Below are 16,646 nucleotides of genomic sequence, written 5' to 3'. Positions count from 1 at the left end.
TTTATGCAAAAATCCATTCCAATTCCAAATGCCGCTTTTGATAACTTACAACGACAAGTCTCACAGTCTTGTTGGGTTTTGTGGGAAAAACAAACCAGTTTCCTATAAAATGTGAGACTTTGCATTAAACTTTATCATGATGGATGGCCAAAGGGAAACTTAAGGTCACCAAAGTGCTACAAACTTTCTTATAATTCATTGTGATGTAGCTTGTTTGATTTGAATAAAGAAAGTAACTGGTCTGACTTAGCATATAATACCTTGCAGGGAATAATTTAGTGTTCAAATTTTGTGGACGTGGCAATTTTGAAGGCTGTGACTATTGTCTCTTAAAATACTGTGGTTCCTGTGTACCAGAACTGCTGCATTCTTTGTACTTGTATGTATGTAGCAATTAGATCATTTTATGGAGCATGTTGAGAAGCAAAATCAGGTGAACCAGATGGTGGTTAGCTTTTCTGTTTGTTAGAAAAGTGACCTATGTAAGGGACTTATTTTAGGTGCCAGTCCAGATCATGAAGCTAAATAAGCTCAAGTTGATTAGAAGTAAACTGAATATAGATACAACCAAAGTAGTATCCCAGGGGCCTGAATTGTGGATTTAAGTTTAATAGGAAAACCTTTGAACTTTAATCAAGATAACCTATCACCCAGTAGCTCTAGCCCTATAAATTCTTTCTCCAACTTTCCTCAGACCTTTATTGTTGCTCCCTTCCCTCCAGCATATTGATAAACACCAGATTTGTAGTCACCTTTAGTTATAGAAACCTGTGTGTATCTTCACAAATATCAGTTTATCAGCATGGAAGTTTTAACCACAAATCCTTGTTGATCCTCTTAAAAGTATAAATGTTCACTCTAAGCCTTGCCACACGCCAGCAGATCTGAAACACAATGGCTGATGCCTGCTTGTGGTATACTGGTAGAGATTTTAAGCTCAGCAAAGATTTGTTATATTTACTACAGTACTACAAAAGGTTGGTTTTCTTTGTGGGTCTTGGTACATTTAATTCCTTTGTTAATGATTGCCCTATTTCCTGTATTTACCTTCTTCTGGATTTGGCCAGCTGTTTCTTTACCTGCATCCTCTCTGTGTCTCTCCCAGCACTTTTGCTACCATTGATTGTGAGATAAGAACAGGATAAGTCAGATAAATTAATACTGTGTGGAATAATGTATGTATACCAAACTAACAAGGTGTTACTTTCCCAAGGCATTAACATCTTCAGGTTTGAATTCATAATGTATACTATACATATCATATTCTAGTTGCAAGTGAAGCAGATCTGTATAACCTTCTCGAAAGATGAAAGTCATCATATTTAAAATTTCCTTGATGTCACATATTTTATTAACTGGTTCACATGTGTGCATTATCTCTGGTTCAGATTCAGTTCAGATTCAGAACATGATATTACATTTGATGCAAAGACAATAATACATGGGTCCTTGTCCTTTCGTACCGTTCACCTACAGTGTACTAAATACAATTTGTCCGATCCATTTCCTGGCAAGGAATCAAACAAATTGAGCAATCATAAGAAATGATTACTCACCAACATTGGCAAAGTCTTACCCCAGATTCAAATGTACCCACAAGTATTTGATGCTCTCAACTGTTACCATTGCATTTTGTTACACATCAGAAAAGATAGCACAGGCAGGATTGCAGTACATCCCTCAAGAACTGTGTTAATATGCCACAACTTTCCATGACTTCATGCAGGGCAAATTTTTTTTCTTCCCTGAACCGAGTCTTATGTTTTGCTTGTCCGAACGGCAAATTTGATTGTCCAAAAATGTATAGCAAGACAACAAAGAATTGACCAATATGCACACTGTGGAAGAGATGAGTAGGTTTGGGGGTGAATAGAAGTGAACACCAGTTTTATGCCTGGTTTACTCTCTCCATCAGGTGGATCATAGGTTTACCAATATTGTTTATTTCAGTATTTTCAGAGTGATGGAGGTTGATACCAATTAAACATTTTTTGGGAGGGTATATAGTTGCAATGCAAACTGAATTTGAAGTACTACAATGAGTTGTTCGCTGTAAAATCTTCAAAGCTGATTTTGGTTGTCCGAAGTGAAAGTTGGTTGTCCCTAATGACCATGAAGAAGACCCTGTGATAGCATGAACAGGAGGTTGCTCTCAGCATGATGAAGTCATGTTTTAAGTACTGTAGTGTACATTACACAGTACAGTGGCTGCTTTGGAAATCTGGGCACCCAATCAAGTACAATACCTTATTTTAATTTCATTTCAGATTACATGAAGTGAGTGTTTAAACTAAGTTCACTCTGTTTTGTGGACCAATTTTTGCATTTTTGTAAAAATATCACCTAGTCCTACTCAACAAAAGCTACTATTCATAGCTTTGAATAGCATATTAACCATGAGACCAGTTTATGTAGCTATTTGTTATATAATTACTCAATGAGTTTTTCCTGTATTTTCAATTGATAGCTTTTCACAGGTTGTAGAGCAATCTGAGACATTCTTCAATTTTGGTCATACAGTCGGTCGTTTTGTGATGTTTTGGGGTCTGAACTTAAAGAAATAGGATATGTGATAGTGTGAAATGTTTTGGTATTGCTTGTAGTAGATGTGTGAACAAAGAAGAAATAACTTTCTTGTACACTGTTATCTAAGAACAAAGGTATAGCCATTGCTCAGGAAACTTTGACTTAAGTATTGAGTGTAATAGAGGAAATTCACATCATAATTAGCTGGCCATCAGGTTTGCAGCCAAGCCATTGTCAGACCAGACAAAGCAAGTTAAATTGACTGTTGACCACAAAGCCACAGGCTCTGGACAAAAGGAGTCAAAGCCATTACTAAAATCTCATCAACTTTCACAGGATGATGCAGCTATTGTGTAATGAGGTAATATCTGTTGGTCTATTTTAATGAAGTAACTGTTTGTGGACTTAATTGGAATCTCACTGTTACAGCTGTGTACAGTCTTGCATGGAAAGATCAACACCCATGCTTCCTTTGTCCTCCAGAGAGGAAGAAAAAAAAATGTCAAGTTTCATTGCGTATTTTGTTAAATTTATGCTGAAAGTCCCATAACATGCAGTTCATGAGCCTGAGTAGAGTCAACTTTCACTTCTTAAATTAATTCAAGTATTCCTCGCTAAATCAGGTTCATTTGTTGAAAAAAAAGACAAAGGAGGCGGTCCGGTGGGAGGGAAATGTAGGATAGTGTTTTAGAATTTACAACCTTATATTGAGCAACTCCTCTTAGCTTTCGTCGTATTTCTGGAAGTTAGCAACCCAACTCAAGTAGATAATGTTAATGGTGAAATTTTTCACTTCTTTTGATATGCATTTGAATCTCCATCACAGGATATTTATCTATTTTTTATCAACTAGAACGGTTGAAAATGTATCAGAACCCTGCTGGGAAATTTCTGATCACCCCCCCATAGTTTACTCCACCCCCTTCACTAATGCTAGAATTTTGAACAGATATTAGGACTTAGTATTCTCTATGCGTTACGTTTGGTAAACTGTCTGACATCAGGTCTGTTGTGGGATTGTACAGTAACATGTGGTAACAGGGTGCAGTATGTCGTATCAAAAGTCTGCACCGTAGGATAAGCTTACGAACATGCTAACTTCAATCCTTTCTGTGCCTCACACAAATTTTAACCAATTTCACATTGCCCAAAAAGGCCTCGTAATCTAAATGACTTGTGTATCCGGTGATGCTTCAAGAAAGTCGTCTATGGCATTTCACCACATAGCTTAGCAACTGAAACGTGTTTAATGTTGATGTGGCATGTAGCGCAATACCGTTTTTTGCCATGCTAGTTGGTATGATGTAAAATTGCAATGTTCTTACATCAGCTTAAGTTTTTATTCATGCTCCTGGATGGATGTAGGAGGTCATGTTGAATGTTGAATGAAGGTCAAGGGATGGATGGATGGGTTGGTGAAAGCAGATGTCTAGATTCTGGAATGATGTTGCTAGGATATAGATAGTTGAAGATGCAAACTAATAGAAGATGTCAACAGTGGGAAAGAATTTATACTGAACTATTACTGACAGTTTACTTGGAAAAATTATTATCATCATCTGATCGTGTACGTTAGATATCCCAAGTGACCTGTGATGCATCCAGTCATGTGATGTTTGAGCAAGCTGTTATTAGTCGGTACACACTTCTGTACAGGAATTTCATCTTGCATTCTTCTCACATACCAAACAAGAGCGCATAGAAACAGATGCACATAAAACCTCTGTATATATACACATGTATAGTATGTATGATGAGTTGTACCAGTGCCAAGGCTTTGGCCTAGTATCTGTGGCATTTTTGCAGGGTTCATTCTTATCGCACAGAGGCACTTTAATTTTCTCAAATTGGGTATAGAGCCTCTGTGGGTTTCCTTGTTTAGCAGTCATAATTCATTTGACACCATTTATTAGATACCACTTGGTAGTACTGCATGCAAAGCGTTATTAGGGGAATCTATAATTACCATGCTGGTACAACGCCACATGGTTTGGTCTATGTTTACATTCACTGGAATGCGACCATCGGGTAACACAGGCTGTTAAAATATGATGTTGGGAATGTTCAGCTCGCTCTGCCACGCTGGTTAAGCACTGTAAAATTAATCAGATGTAGTAATATTGAATGTCGCTTTTGCATTCATGAACTGCTCGGATCAGAGATTAGATCTTTGTAAAATAAAAGAGAATCAAAAAAAAAATGTTAGGAAAAGGAAAAAAATTGAAGAACATGAATAAAGGGTGTGTAATGAGAAAAGGCTGGAATAAACGAGGCAAAATGGCATTTTGTGTGCATACTTAGGCCTTGAAATGTTTACTGCCTAAAATACCAGTAGACAAAATAGGCACTATCTGTTTTTTTCCAGTTAACATTAAGACTTTGAACACATGGTCTTGTGACCGTTTGAGCTGTTGTGTGCTACACGAAGTAAGTAAATGGCAAAGGTTAACTTTAAAAGTAGGATGTGATGTTTATATGAAAGACTACTAAATATTTTTGTGTTCAGATATGTATGCCTAGGGATTTATCACAAATATATCCACAATATCACTGTGACTGTATTTTTGACAAATTTGGGGTCTCTTGCTTGTAGAGAATGTCTAATTTGATGATAACAGTTCTTAATTATTTTGAAATATTTCAGTAAATACTGTACAAATATACACATAGGTGGGTGGGACTGTTGTGAGTGGGATGTTGTATGTGGGTGCATGAGAGAAGACTTTGCCCCAAAAGAACAGTTGTCAGGTTAATTTTTGTGCCAATTGCCTGTAATAAAGTAAATTGTAAATTTATGCATGAAAACATAAGAAATCTCCATCACCTCTACCATCCTCACATCCTCAATAAGCAAAGAATAAAATTATTGTTAGACTTCACCAATGTTTTTCCACTAAGCAACATATGGCAAGACGGTTTTTGGCCTTACGTGTATCCTTGTATACCCTCTGCGTGGTTCACAATTAACCTCTCGTTGGCCTCACAGGATAAACATTTCAATAATGCTGTAACTGGCATGTTTGCAATATGAGTGAACATTCAATCTCCTGCAATCTCTGCTCTTGTCTTTTCTTCTTATCAGGAGGCTCGTCCTAGCAATGGTACCATGGATCCAATGAAGATGACAGCTTTGGAAACCCAGTTGCTGGATATAATGAGAGCAAATGCTGTCGGAGATATGAGGAGCCCATGTAAGTATATAACAGCAATCTTAGACAGAGGAAACGTGAAATGTTGTTCAATTGAGAGGAAAAAGGAATTAATCACCCCATTTCTTCATCGAGGACCTTGTATGCAGTGGGTAGAAGTCTCACCCCTTGTTGACAGGGTCAACTCGTGGAAGTAGTGACTTTTTGCAATGACTACTGTATGATAGCCATTGAACATTTTAAAGACTATACTTTGATAGTTACCCTACACAAATGATACTGAATCTTTGAACTAAAGAGGACAGAAAGGTCTGTAAAACAGCACTCCAAGCTTGTTCATTTCACCCATGGTAATGCTATTTATTTACTTCAATCCTCTCTTACCTGCCTCCAAGCAACAAATTATGCACTCTAGTCTACCATGATATATCCAATTTGTAACATTACTGGGAGTTTTTGATCACGGAGGAAAGCAAAACAAAGCCATTTGATTTTAACCTACCATTCTATATTTTTAAACATCTTCTTGGATATAGCGGTCATTTTATCACTAGATGTAATAATCCTTAAGTCAAGTCTGTGGATTTTCACATCCTGTTGATCAAATTATTACTATTTAGAAAGTCAATCATTGACATACAGTTATCGGACTGGAAAAAATTCAATGTGCACCCAGCACTGTAGTATTAATCAAAGTAATCAAAATAAAAGAGTTTTTGCTGCCCAAACTTTGGAACCATGTGGGTGAATATTGACCTGAATCATCCTTTGACATTCTATTAATTTTTTTGGCTTCAAATCACTCGGATAGCAGTTTTGACGCATGCATGCTTTGAAATTGTACAGAGTCGGTATACGTTTGCCTATGTACAGCAGAGCCATGCACGTTTTCTGGTTTGGCAATTTACGTTTCATTTGGGAGCTCTCTTGAACGGGACATCCTCAATCAAGAAGACGAGTGCCAAACCTTCCTGTTCATCTATACCGTGATGTGTGTAGTCAGCTTTACTCACAGGAAAACTGGAGATGAGCTGTGATTTACCCTTTCCCCCTTATACAGTAGTAGGGTCACCATTAGCAGTATTTTTAAACACAAAATGAACTTTGCCCCGAATGCCGGGCAGCTTTGATTGAAGAGGGGTTCCAAATCTGGGATTGTTTGTTTGAAGGGGGGACACTATAACAATTGAAGCCTCCCTGTTACTTTTTGTGCACACAATAGGTTATGCAGCTCCTCTTGATAACAGCCTAGCAGTGCAGTCTTAGTCTATAAATAAATGCCTTCTATCCACACAGTTTTCTGTGTCAGGACAGGTTGTTGCTTGCAACTCTTAACTGGTTTGTTTGCTCTTGTTATCTACTATCTGTATTTTATCAATCTATTACTTAGTTTGATGATATTTATCTCTCCGCCTTTTTTAACTTCGAATATGAAATTGTGATGCCTCAATCATTTAGTTGCAGTACTGAAGTATCTTGTGATCCGCCCCATATGACTTCACTAAGTAGCACAGCTGTACAGTCTCTTTCCACAGCGAAAACAGTGCAAAAAAATCAGAGCCAACTGGAACACGAACTTGCTCAGAGCTCACTGCTTTATACACAATGTAATTAATACCAACCATTAAAGCACAATGATGTATACTTCGCATGCTGATATTCTAAAATTCTCACTGATACAGCTCTAGATAATTTCTGTATACAGTAGTCCTTGAGACTGAGTGATGATATGGTGTGAATTAACTACCGAAAAAAATTTAGGTATTGGTTTAATTATCTATCACTGAAATTTACATACTCTAGCATCACTAATTAATTACACACTCTCTCTCTCTCTCCCCTCCTGTATCAAGTATTAGAAAACCATTTCATTGATATTCCATTGTCGCGCTGTCCATTCGTTTGTAGCCTTCGTTATAAACAGCTGCAACGTGTGAACTAATTATTAAAACCCCAACAACACACTTGGAATTTCAAATTAATCACCACCATTTGAATTTGATGAGAAAGTTTCCTAGTACATGTGTTTGTACTGCACATGTCATATTCAATGTTTGGTTTTCTGTAGATAAGAGATATTGAGGCCTTCCAGGCTTCATAACTGGGCTAAGTACAGATTTCAAAGTAAGGAGATTGTACAGTATAGATTGTATCATATATATAGAGATTCTGGGCATAATTTTGAAACTTTTTTTTATACTAGGTCTACAACTCTATAATGAAAGTTAATCTGTATTCAACTATTCATTGTACTTTGACTGTAAATAATGAAACCAATCCAGTGATAATTTAAACAATTAGATTAAAGACTTATGAATATGTTTTTTTGCAATCGATTTGATAGTATTCGATAATACGCAGTCGAGGTCTACACTTATTTTCATTCAAATGCAACGCGTGTTCTATTTAGTCAAAGCAAATATTCACTTATCACATGTTGTACGAGTTTGGCATGGTGTAACATTTGCTCACTGCACTCACTGAGTTGACGTGTGTTAGATCACCATGGTTTACAAACTGTGATTTTACAGTACTAACTACAACTAGTATTTTGAGCCTCTCTCCTCCATATAGCTTCAAATATTTATTTTGCACTCAGAATTGCCTCATAGAACGATCTGTTATGAATTTACAACTTAGAATTGCCTCTACAGAATCCTCTGAAGTGGGCAGTCATGAATGAGGAAATAATTACGCTAGATGTAATTAATGCATAAATAGACCCTCGCTGCCTGGACAGGTTCAATATTGGATGAAAGCTGCTTCACAGTACAGCTGCAAAAGCATCACATGTCGTGGCTGTACTAAAGCTGAGCTGTGTGTGACGCTGTGTTGTACGTAGGTTTGAGATTTCCTCAAGACAGCTCCTATTGAATGCAGGGACAGCTGTCTCGAGAAAACTAATTAACAGTTTGGTAACATTCGCATAGCATCATCTCGTTGGCATAGGCCGTGCAATTGGAGCTTTTGTGACAAAAAGTTGAATCTGATCACTAAAAATGACTAACCTATGCATTTGTATAGGAAAATTTGAAGCTTTTAAGATTTTGTTTGCTTTACCATACACATTTTGTATTAAGTGAATGGGAATTTTTCTATTCAATTCTTTCTGAACAGATGAAACCGTGCACAGAAATAGTGAGCCTTGGGTTTTAATCGCAGATTAGCAGATATTTTTGATAGTGTCTTCCTGTGACATTACTGATTTTGGAATTAGGTGAATTGACACATGTGGGGATGTTACAGATTACAGTATGTGTTGATGGTACTGCATGTGGCTGCTTGGGTACATTGTGTAACTGTATGGATTACGACCCAGCTTGAATAAGTGACACGTCTTCTTTCAATTCAATGACTGACATGCGCACGGAATAACTTAAGAGCACAGAACTCTATCCTTTAATACTATGTAGTATAACAATGTGGTTCTACTAAAAACACTGACTTTGATCTACTATACAATGTCCTACTGTATATATGCCTCTTGTTTGCAGTGGGTGGTATTCGGAGAGCCATAGCAAACACTTATAGGAGCATTTTTCATTTGAGTCACCCTTCCACCAAACCCTAAGTATACTGAGAATTACTCATAAAAATAAAACTTGCAGTTGATCAGAAATAACCTTCCTAGACTTTCTACTCCTATTGGAAATGAATGAACCCATGAATAATTATTGATATCATTTATTTCCTTCTAAACATTTCATCATGCTGATGGATACATTGTCCTCATATATTTGTATGTAAAATGCAAATTTGGAAAATTTCAAAATTCATGATACAAAGTCAAAACTGGATTATGGATTTCAGTATCAAGCAACATCAAAAGAATGATGAAACTGGACTACCGGAGCTTAAACAGTTGCTATGAACACACTTTGTCTGTAGCCATGTTCACATTTGAGAATAAATCCGAGTGGATCCAGACCATGCGATGGTGGTCAGTATTGTTGTGTGAACGCTCTAGATCATGTAGATCACCGTATGTGCTGTAGGTCTGTGACTTGCTAAGTATTTGGATTCGCAAAGTCATTGTGACCTTCTTGTGCCTTGCAAAATGCTCTTACATTAGTCCTTTGATCCAGTGCCCATTTACAGTTTTTGTGGGGGTGCAGGGAAACGAGATCCATTCTCACATGTGAACAAGGCCTGTATCTATCTTCCCCAACTCAAAGGTTTCATCTAGTTACATCATGTTCAATGTTGTCGTTAATAATATTAGAGATCAGTTGAGTTGAAAATGCCATTCATAACTGATGCCTATATATGCTTATATAGTGCGCTTTCCTTCTGTAGCTACAAAAAATATAAAAAAATAAAAAGGAAGAAAACCCTGGAAATTTACAGCTTGGTTGTCAATTTTTTTATATATATATTTGTTAAATAAAAATCTTTGAGAATGATATATGTGTGCTGTTCAGTTGTTTTAAGTCTGCCCCTGGCAATGTTAGCACTAAGTGGCTGGCTACCTTTGGCAGAATATATACACACAAACTGGTAATCTCACGGGATAGGTTGGATTGATGAAACAGCCATGCCAAATCCTTCTTCCTTAGTTAATTGAACAGAACTCTGTTTTTTTTTTGGCTTTGAAGCTTTTGGCTTGACTAGTCAGAAGAAAGGTCAGGTGAAATGAATTCTGTCAAAATTTATTGTCAGCATTACACATTAGAGACACACAAATTTACCATAATATAGCTGAGCAAACCAGGTGATGCTTTGGGATAGGAAGTTGGAGGTGAAATTTATTTATCAAGCTAACTTGAAGTTGATCAACGAATTGTACATTTTCCATTTAGAGAGCTCAGCAGTGTAGGTTTAATAGTGCTTGCTGTAACTAACATTGTATATATCATGTACTGTAGCTTGCTGAATAACGCATACCTTACATTGAATGAGTCATAAATTGATCATTGTCAGAAGTGAAAATAAAAGATAAATACCAGAAGTCTATGCTAGTGCAATATAAGAGGATGTGATCTCATGTTTACTGTTATTAGACAACTGCTTGGTACAGTAAGTATTCATACACCAAGCCCTCTGTGTATATAGTACTTACCACTTAACACCTATTGGTGTGTCACTGTGATTGTATATTCATTTGTATACGCTCTTGCTTGGTTTTATTAGTCATCACAGATTTTCCCTATAGTTTTTATCAACTAGGGAGAGGCAGTGATAAAAAAGTGTTATTGCATCATCACCTGGTTCAGATGCCAAGCTTTGAAGTTATAAATATTGGAACATACTCTGCTGTAGTATAATGTAAAGCAATCTTACATTTGTTACTCTCTGTAGTTTTATGGAATATTTTTAAAATGATGAAACTAAACTGTACAAGTGTTAGGATAATATTGAGTTATTTTGCATGGTTTTATTACCAACCTGGAACACTTTTATCAATCGCAACAGTTTTTTAACATGTATGTAAACATGACGATGCCAGATCTGATAATGTACCAATGTTGCCGTTTGTTGTTTCCTCAGGGCCTTCGTCATCCATGTTCCCGTCGATGGACAACTTTTTAGACGAGAACAACCACGATCAAATCGTACCCTCATTGAGCTCACCGGGGCAGATCTCTCCTCGATCCCCTACAGACTATCTCCCGGAGAGGTACTCAAGAAAGGTCTTTGTGGGTGGACTGCCTCCAGATATAGATGAAGGTGAGAGATATTGTATGTCATCTGAGAATCCTAGAATCCTAAACTTGTAAAGTACAATGGCGACTACTGGTGTAGTAGCATGATACCATAAATCCATTAAATATGCCCTTCCTATGTTGCCTCCCCCATCCCCAAACAACCACCAAACAACCACCCCATCACAAAGTTGACTGGATTAACTGGATTAAGAACACTTGAAGTTGTTACATCAACGTCAAGTGAATGTTTCAGCACTGACATCGTCATCTCGTGGTCCTTTCAGTGTTCATTCAGAGTTGAGGTGACTGAGCCTCTGATGAATCAGCTCTAAGTACAAGTACATCTGGAAACTTAATTTTCTCACATCTACTGTACGTGATATGTATATATCAAAGTTCAAAGTTGCGATATTTAGAAGGACGGGCCTCGGGGCAATCTTCCCTGCAATTTTGTTAAAATAAATGGCTTATCAGCAAAAACTTGTATGTATGTAACATGGAGAGCTAATGGATAGAGCCTCAATAGATAAAAGACTTAATCAGTTTTGAAACCTCCGTGTTCTGTATACTGTAATGTTATGATCATTCATGAAGAGAGCAATATGTTGTATTAAACTTAAAATGTCAACATGCAGTTTCGAAACGTCCATGTTCAGTATACTGTAATGTAATGATTATTCATGAGAAGAGCAATATGTTGTATTAAACATAAAATGTCAACATGCAGCTTGCGGATGGCCTTGGATGGTTACATTGCACAGTATGCAGTAATGAAGTATGCACAGCTGTATACAGTGTAAATCTACAGTACCTAAGAGTGCTTGACTGCGTTTTACACGACCATCCTGAATGGTAACACCGGAGGTGATCGTTCCTTTTGAGAAAAAGGTTTTCCTTTCAGTTTCTTTCAAGACTAAGCCTAAGCACACAGAGTGTTACAACATTAAACAGAGATTTCAAAGTTGTAACTTAGGCAAAATTTAAAATTGTTTAGCAGAAGCAGTGAATGCATGGCCGTGATGTTTAGTATAATTTTATCCAGGAAGGAAATAATTGCTTAGTTGGTTTCGATGATAATCGTAACCTTTGCATTCATGATGGCGTTTGTGTATGTGTGTGCGTTTGTGACACCCAGCTTGTAAACATGATATCTCAAGAAGGAAAGCATGAGCAGACCTCATACTTGGTGTGTAAAAGTACCACATTGAGTACAATTAGCGTATTGTATTTGGTTGAGGTCAACGGTCATTTGGGGACACCAGGGGTCAAATTGTGAAAACCTTGTAAACATGTTATCTCAATATTGGAAGCTTGGGCAGATCTCATACTTGGTAAGAAGGTGTATAACATTGAGTACAAGAAGACTTTTGATTTTGGTGGAAGTCAATGGTCATTTAGGGACAACAGGTCAAATTGTGAAAGCCTTGTAAACATGATATTGCAAGATTTCAAGGAACCTTGGACAGATTTCATATTTGGTTTTTAGATGTACCATATCAAATTTAAGGAGCCTATTATTGCTTTTGGTGGAGGTCATAGGGTCATTTGAAGTTAACTATCGCCAAACATTTACTTCACTTCCCTCTCACCTGTCTCTCTACACTAACTCACCTTCCTAAACATAATATCGCAAGGGAAGCTTGGACAGATTAGCATATTTGGTATGTAACTGTACCACATTGAGTACAAGAAGCCTAATGTTGTGTGCGGAGGTCAATGGTCGTTTGAGGTCACCAGAGGCCAAATTGTGAAAACCCTGTTTTCCCCATATTTCAACAAGGACAGATGTCATATTAATTAAGTATGTTGATGTACAGTATCTATCACATTTAGTACAAGAAGCCTGTTTTTGAGGTCATTTCAGGATAGTCTGTTCCTTGTCAATTTATTGTTCATCACATCACACTGCGTTTCACTGTATTACTAAGATTAAGTGTGTTGTACATCCTCATTATACTTTACATCAGATTCATGAAGAAAACTGCTCATGTTACATCATCGAAACCACAATGCAATGTTTGCAATCTGGTTTATTAAGTTCAACTGTCTGTTGGCTAAATATGTGTGTAAATGTAGAGTGTTGTACAGCATACTTAACTTACATGGAAAATAGACTCGACTTTTATTAGTGCTTGTGCATAAATCTGTACAAAAATCTCAAGACTTCACTCTCTCTTTAAAAGAATGATACCAAAATTACCATATCCATCCTTGAAAAATAAAGCAAGTTTATGTTAATTTGATAAATTAATTCCTTTGAATGTAACGGTAGATTGTAAAATACCGTAGTAAAATATAATAATAATAAGTTAATTGCATTAGAATATCCATCTATTCTAATTCAATGGCTTTGATTCAAGTTCCATAATGTGCAGTTAGCTTTGTAAATTAGCCTTGCCAGTAAAGTGGCAATTATTTACTTCGCTCCTCTCTTACCTGTCTCCCACTGCACATCTGCACTTTCCCATCTACCTAACTACTGTACACTCTGTAAATGTTTTCAGCATCACTTCTTAATATTCCATACTGTATATGTGTACATCTGTTGTTAAAGTATTATAGTCAAGGCTTATAGTATGATTAATTGGTTTGAAGTTATTTTGTGCTCAGACTGCACATTGAGAGAAGTTACATTAAGAAACAAAAAAATAACAAACACACAAGCAACTGTCATTAGGATTAGCTGATCATCTGAGAGGATTACTACCCAAACCTAAACTAGCTGGTGAGGTTCCCAGTTGTTCTGTGGCAAACAAGTGTACTGTATAAACAACAGCTCTCTGTTACCCAGGTTGTCATGTCTACATTTGCACTCCAATTTTATAGTTTGCAATATAGTTTGTATAAATGTTTAGCACAGAGACACCTTTGGCAGGTCTACTTTGTGGTCACTTCCCACACTCTGACTTGTATGCAAATCTAAAATTACAGTAAAGAATACTGTTAGACCTTTATCGGACATGTACGGTGGGCAACCTAAGAATACCTAGCGATCAATGGCAAACTGCAAAAGTCTCATTGAATCTGAGCTGCAAAAGCTGAAGGTTGTTCTAAGCCTTCCTAGGTGATGCAAACCTCACCCCAACTTCCACCCCCTCCCCTCCCCTCCAGCTGATGTTGACACTTATTTCAACCCATTTATGTAATAAAAATTTTCAAGTGGGGAAACAACCATCTTAACCAAGAAGTTTGAATAAGACTCATTCTTTTGCAACCATCCTGTCTTACCTCTCCTATTACCCTTTCATTATAAAGCATTGAACAGCTTCGCCGAAAAAGTAAAGGTTCAAAGTTTGAGACTGACATTCAACCAACCATCATGCGATGCCTTGTGTTGGTTATCTTTCAAATTCCTCCACATACATGTATTTTCTTTGAGAAAGAACAGAGTGCAATATGCAGCCATCTTGGTTTCTTTCCACAGACATTGGCAGCATTTTTTTCTCCTTCATTTAATACCACTGAAATATTACCACCTGCAAATAGCAGGTCAAGTTTCCCCAGAAATCGACCTACATGAACTCATCATATTCAAGATTCTTGGGAATGACTTTCAAGGTCAAGAGGACATTAGAAACCAAAGAAACAGTATTCTTGAAAGGACTTGTAGGAAATTTGACTACAGTCTTAGTACTGATTAATAATGAAATGTTAAAACGGGGAATTGGTGACCATGGTTTCCTTTTACATAAATTTGTTTCTGTTTGTGTATATCGGTTATCGTTGAGTTTGACCAGTAGCTCATCAGGTTCTGTAATTCCACTCTGTTGTTTATTCTCTGTTAAAAGTGTTATATAAATATATATATGTATGTATTGCTGCTTACGCAGCTGTTCTGTATGATTATATGCTGGTAGCATCCATTTCTGCTATCTATCCATCTGAGCAAAATCCAAACGTTGCAGAGAAATGCCTTTTTAAGAGCTGCATACCACGTGACAAGACCCAATAGTATCTGGTAATGGTAGACCTACCATTGATATCTGAATTAGTACTATATCATCAGTGAATTATTTTTCTATCATGGATCTTTTGATTCGTTGAAGATCTAAATGAGACCTGCAAAATATGATCTCCTCTCAGCATAAATGTATGTAATGTCTGCCTGAACTTTGTATTCATGAGCTGTTCTCTATATATGTTGGAATGGTACCGTAGATTTGGAAAGAAGCACCACTGGTCATTGCGCTGGAATTGGATGAAGTCAGTGGATAGCAATATTAAAAGGTCTCTATTAATTTATGGCTCAGTACAATAGATATGATACAGACCAGTAAATACACTGTACATACTTGTAATCCGATGCAAGGATTATGCAAATTCGTTTCCTTTTTGATGTATATACAGTCATTACACTGTATGTATGGAAGTGAAGGAGAATCCATCGTTTTGTGCGTGGTTAAATGCTAATATTCCATATTGATATTAAAGAAAGATATACATGTGCATACCACATAATATTACCTTTCTCCAATTTGCAGTTCTACTTGGCCCCTACTGTACCACCCACCCTTCAATCCATGAACTGGTTTGTTGCGTTTGCAAGAAATGTAGGGTGCCATGATGAATTGTAAGCCGCCTGGTGCCAAGCCTGGCTATAAACATATTCTATACTGGTATGGAGTCACTGCAGTGGTAGCTTTCTGTGTAGAATACTGCAAATGATATAAGAATATTGCAAAACAGACTTTCTAATCAACAAAGATTAATATGGATCCAAACCATGTATACATGTGTATATGTATGTGTTAAAATCATTCATGCAGAAAGGTCATGGAAACATAAGAAAATATAAAGTTTGTAGTAAAATGTAGACAAAGGTAACAGGAAGTGTCATCAATTACACATTGAATTCTCTGAATCGGTGTGTGCCATGGCCTTGTATGGATGAGGTACAATAAGGTTTTGTGTACAGACAAGCCTACAGGAGTCCTGTTATGAATAAATCATATGAAACTGCCATTTGTTTAACATAAATGTATTGGTTGGAAATGGCAGTACCTGCAGCACGCACGTAATTGCTATTACTTGCAATGACTAAGACAAGCATCTGCAACAGTAGTAATTTAATTAAGGAAATAGAAAAAACCCTCTTCAGACGTAATAGGAATAGGCATGTTAGCCTCAATTGCAGATTGCCATTTTATTCTACACTACTCTTTAATGAACCAAATTAACACTGTAAATTTTTTTTCGTGGAACGATTATAATTTGTACATGTATGCAGGTCTGCACAACAGCTGTGCACACTCTCTGGCATCGACATTGCACAATGTAAAAAATTATCAGCCATACTTGATATTTACATCCGGTGTTAGTGACGCTG

At 36.9% G+C, this 16,646-nt stretch overlaps 1 protein-coding gene across 1 annotated transcript in view; it reads left to right on the top strand.

Annotated features, from left to right (window-relative positions):
- Nucleotides 1-16,646, top strand: part of LOC139967367 (cytoplasmic polyadenylation element-binding protein 3-like) — a 61,301-nt gene that overhangs the window by 2,596 nt on the left and 42,059 nt on the right. Inside the window, exons 2-3 of the mRNA XM_071971077.1 lie at nucleotides 5,609-5,717; nucleotides 11,163-11,342. Coding sequence (XP_071827178.1) covers nucleotides 5,609-5,717; nucleotides 11,163-11,342 — 289 coding nt within the window. The remainder of the gene's footprint in view (nucleotides 1-5,608; nucleotides 5,718-11,162; nucleotides 11,343-16,646) is intronic.

Source organism: Apostichopus japonicus, chromosome 5 (assembly GCF_037975245.1).
Source record: "Apostichopus japonicus isolate 1M-3 chromosome 5, ASM3797524v1, whole genome shotgun sequence".
NCBI classification, from domain to species: Eukaryota; Metazoa; Echinodermata; class Holothuroidea; order Aspidochirotida; family Stichopodidae; genus Apostichopus; species Apostichopus japonicus.
Note: the sequence above shows the minus strand (reverse complement) of the source record. Positions and strands in the feature narration are given on the sequence as shown.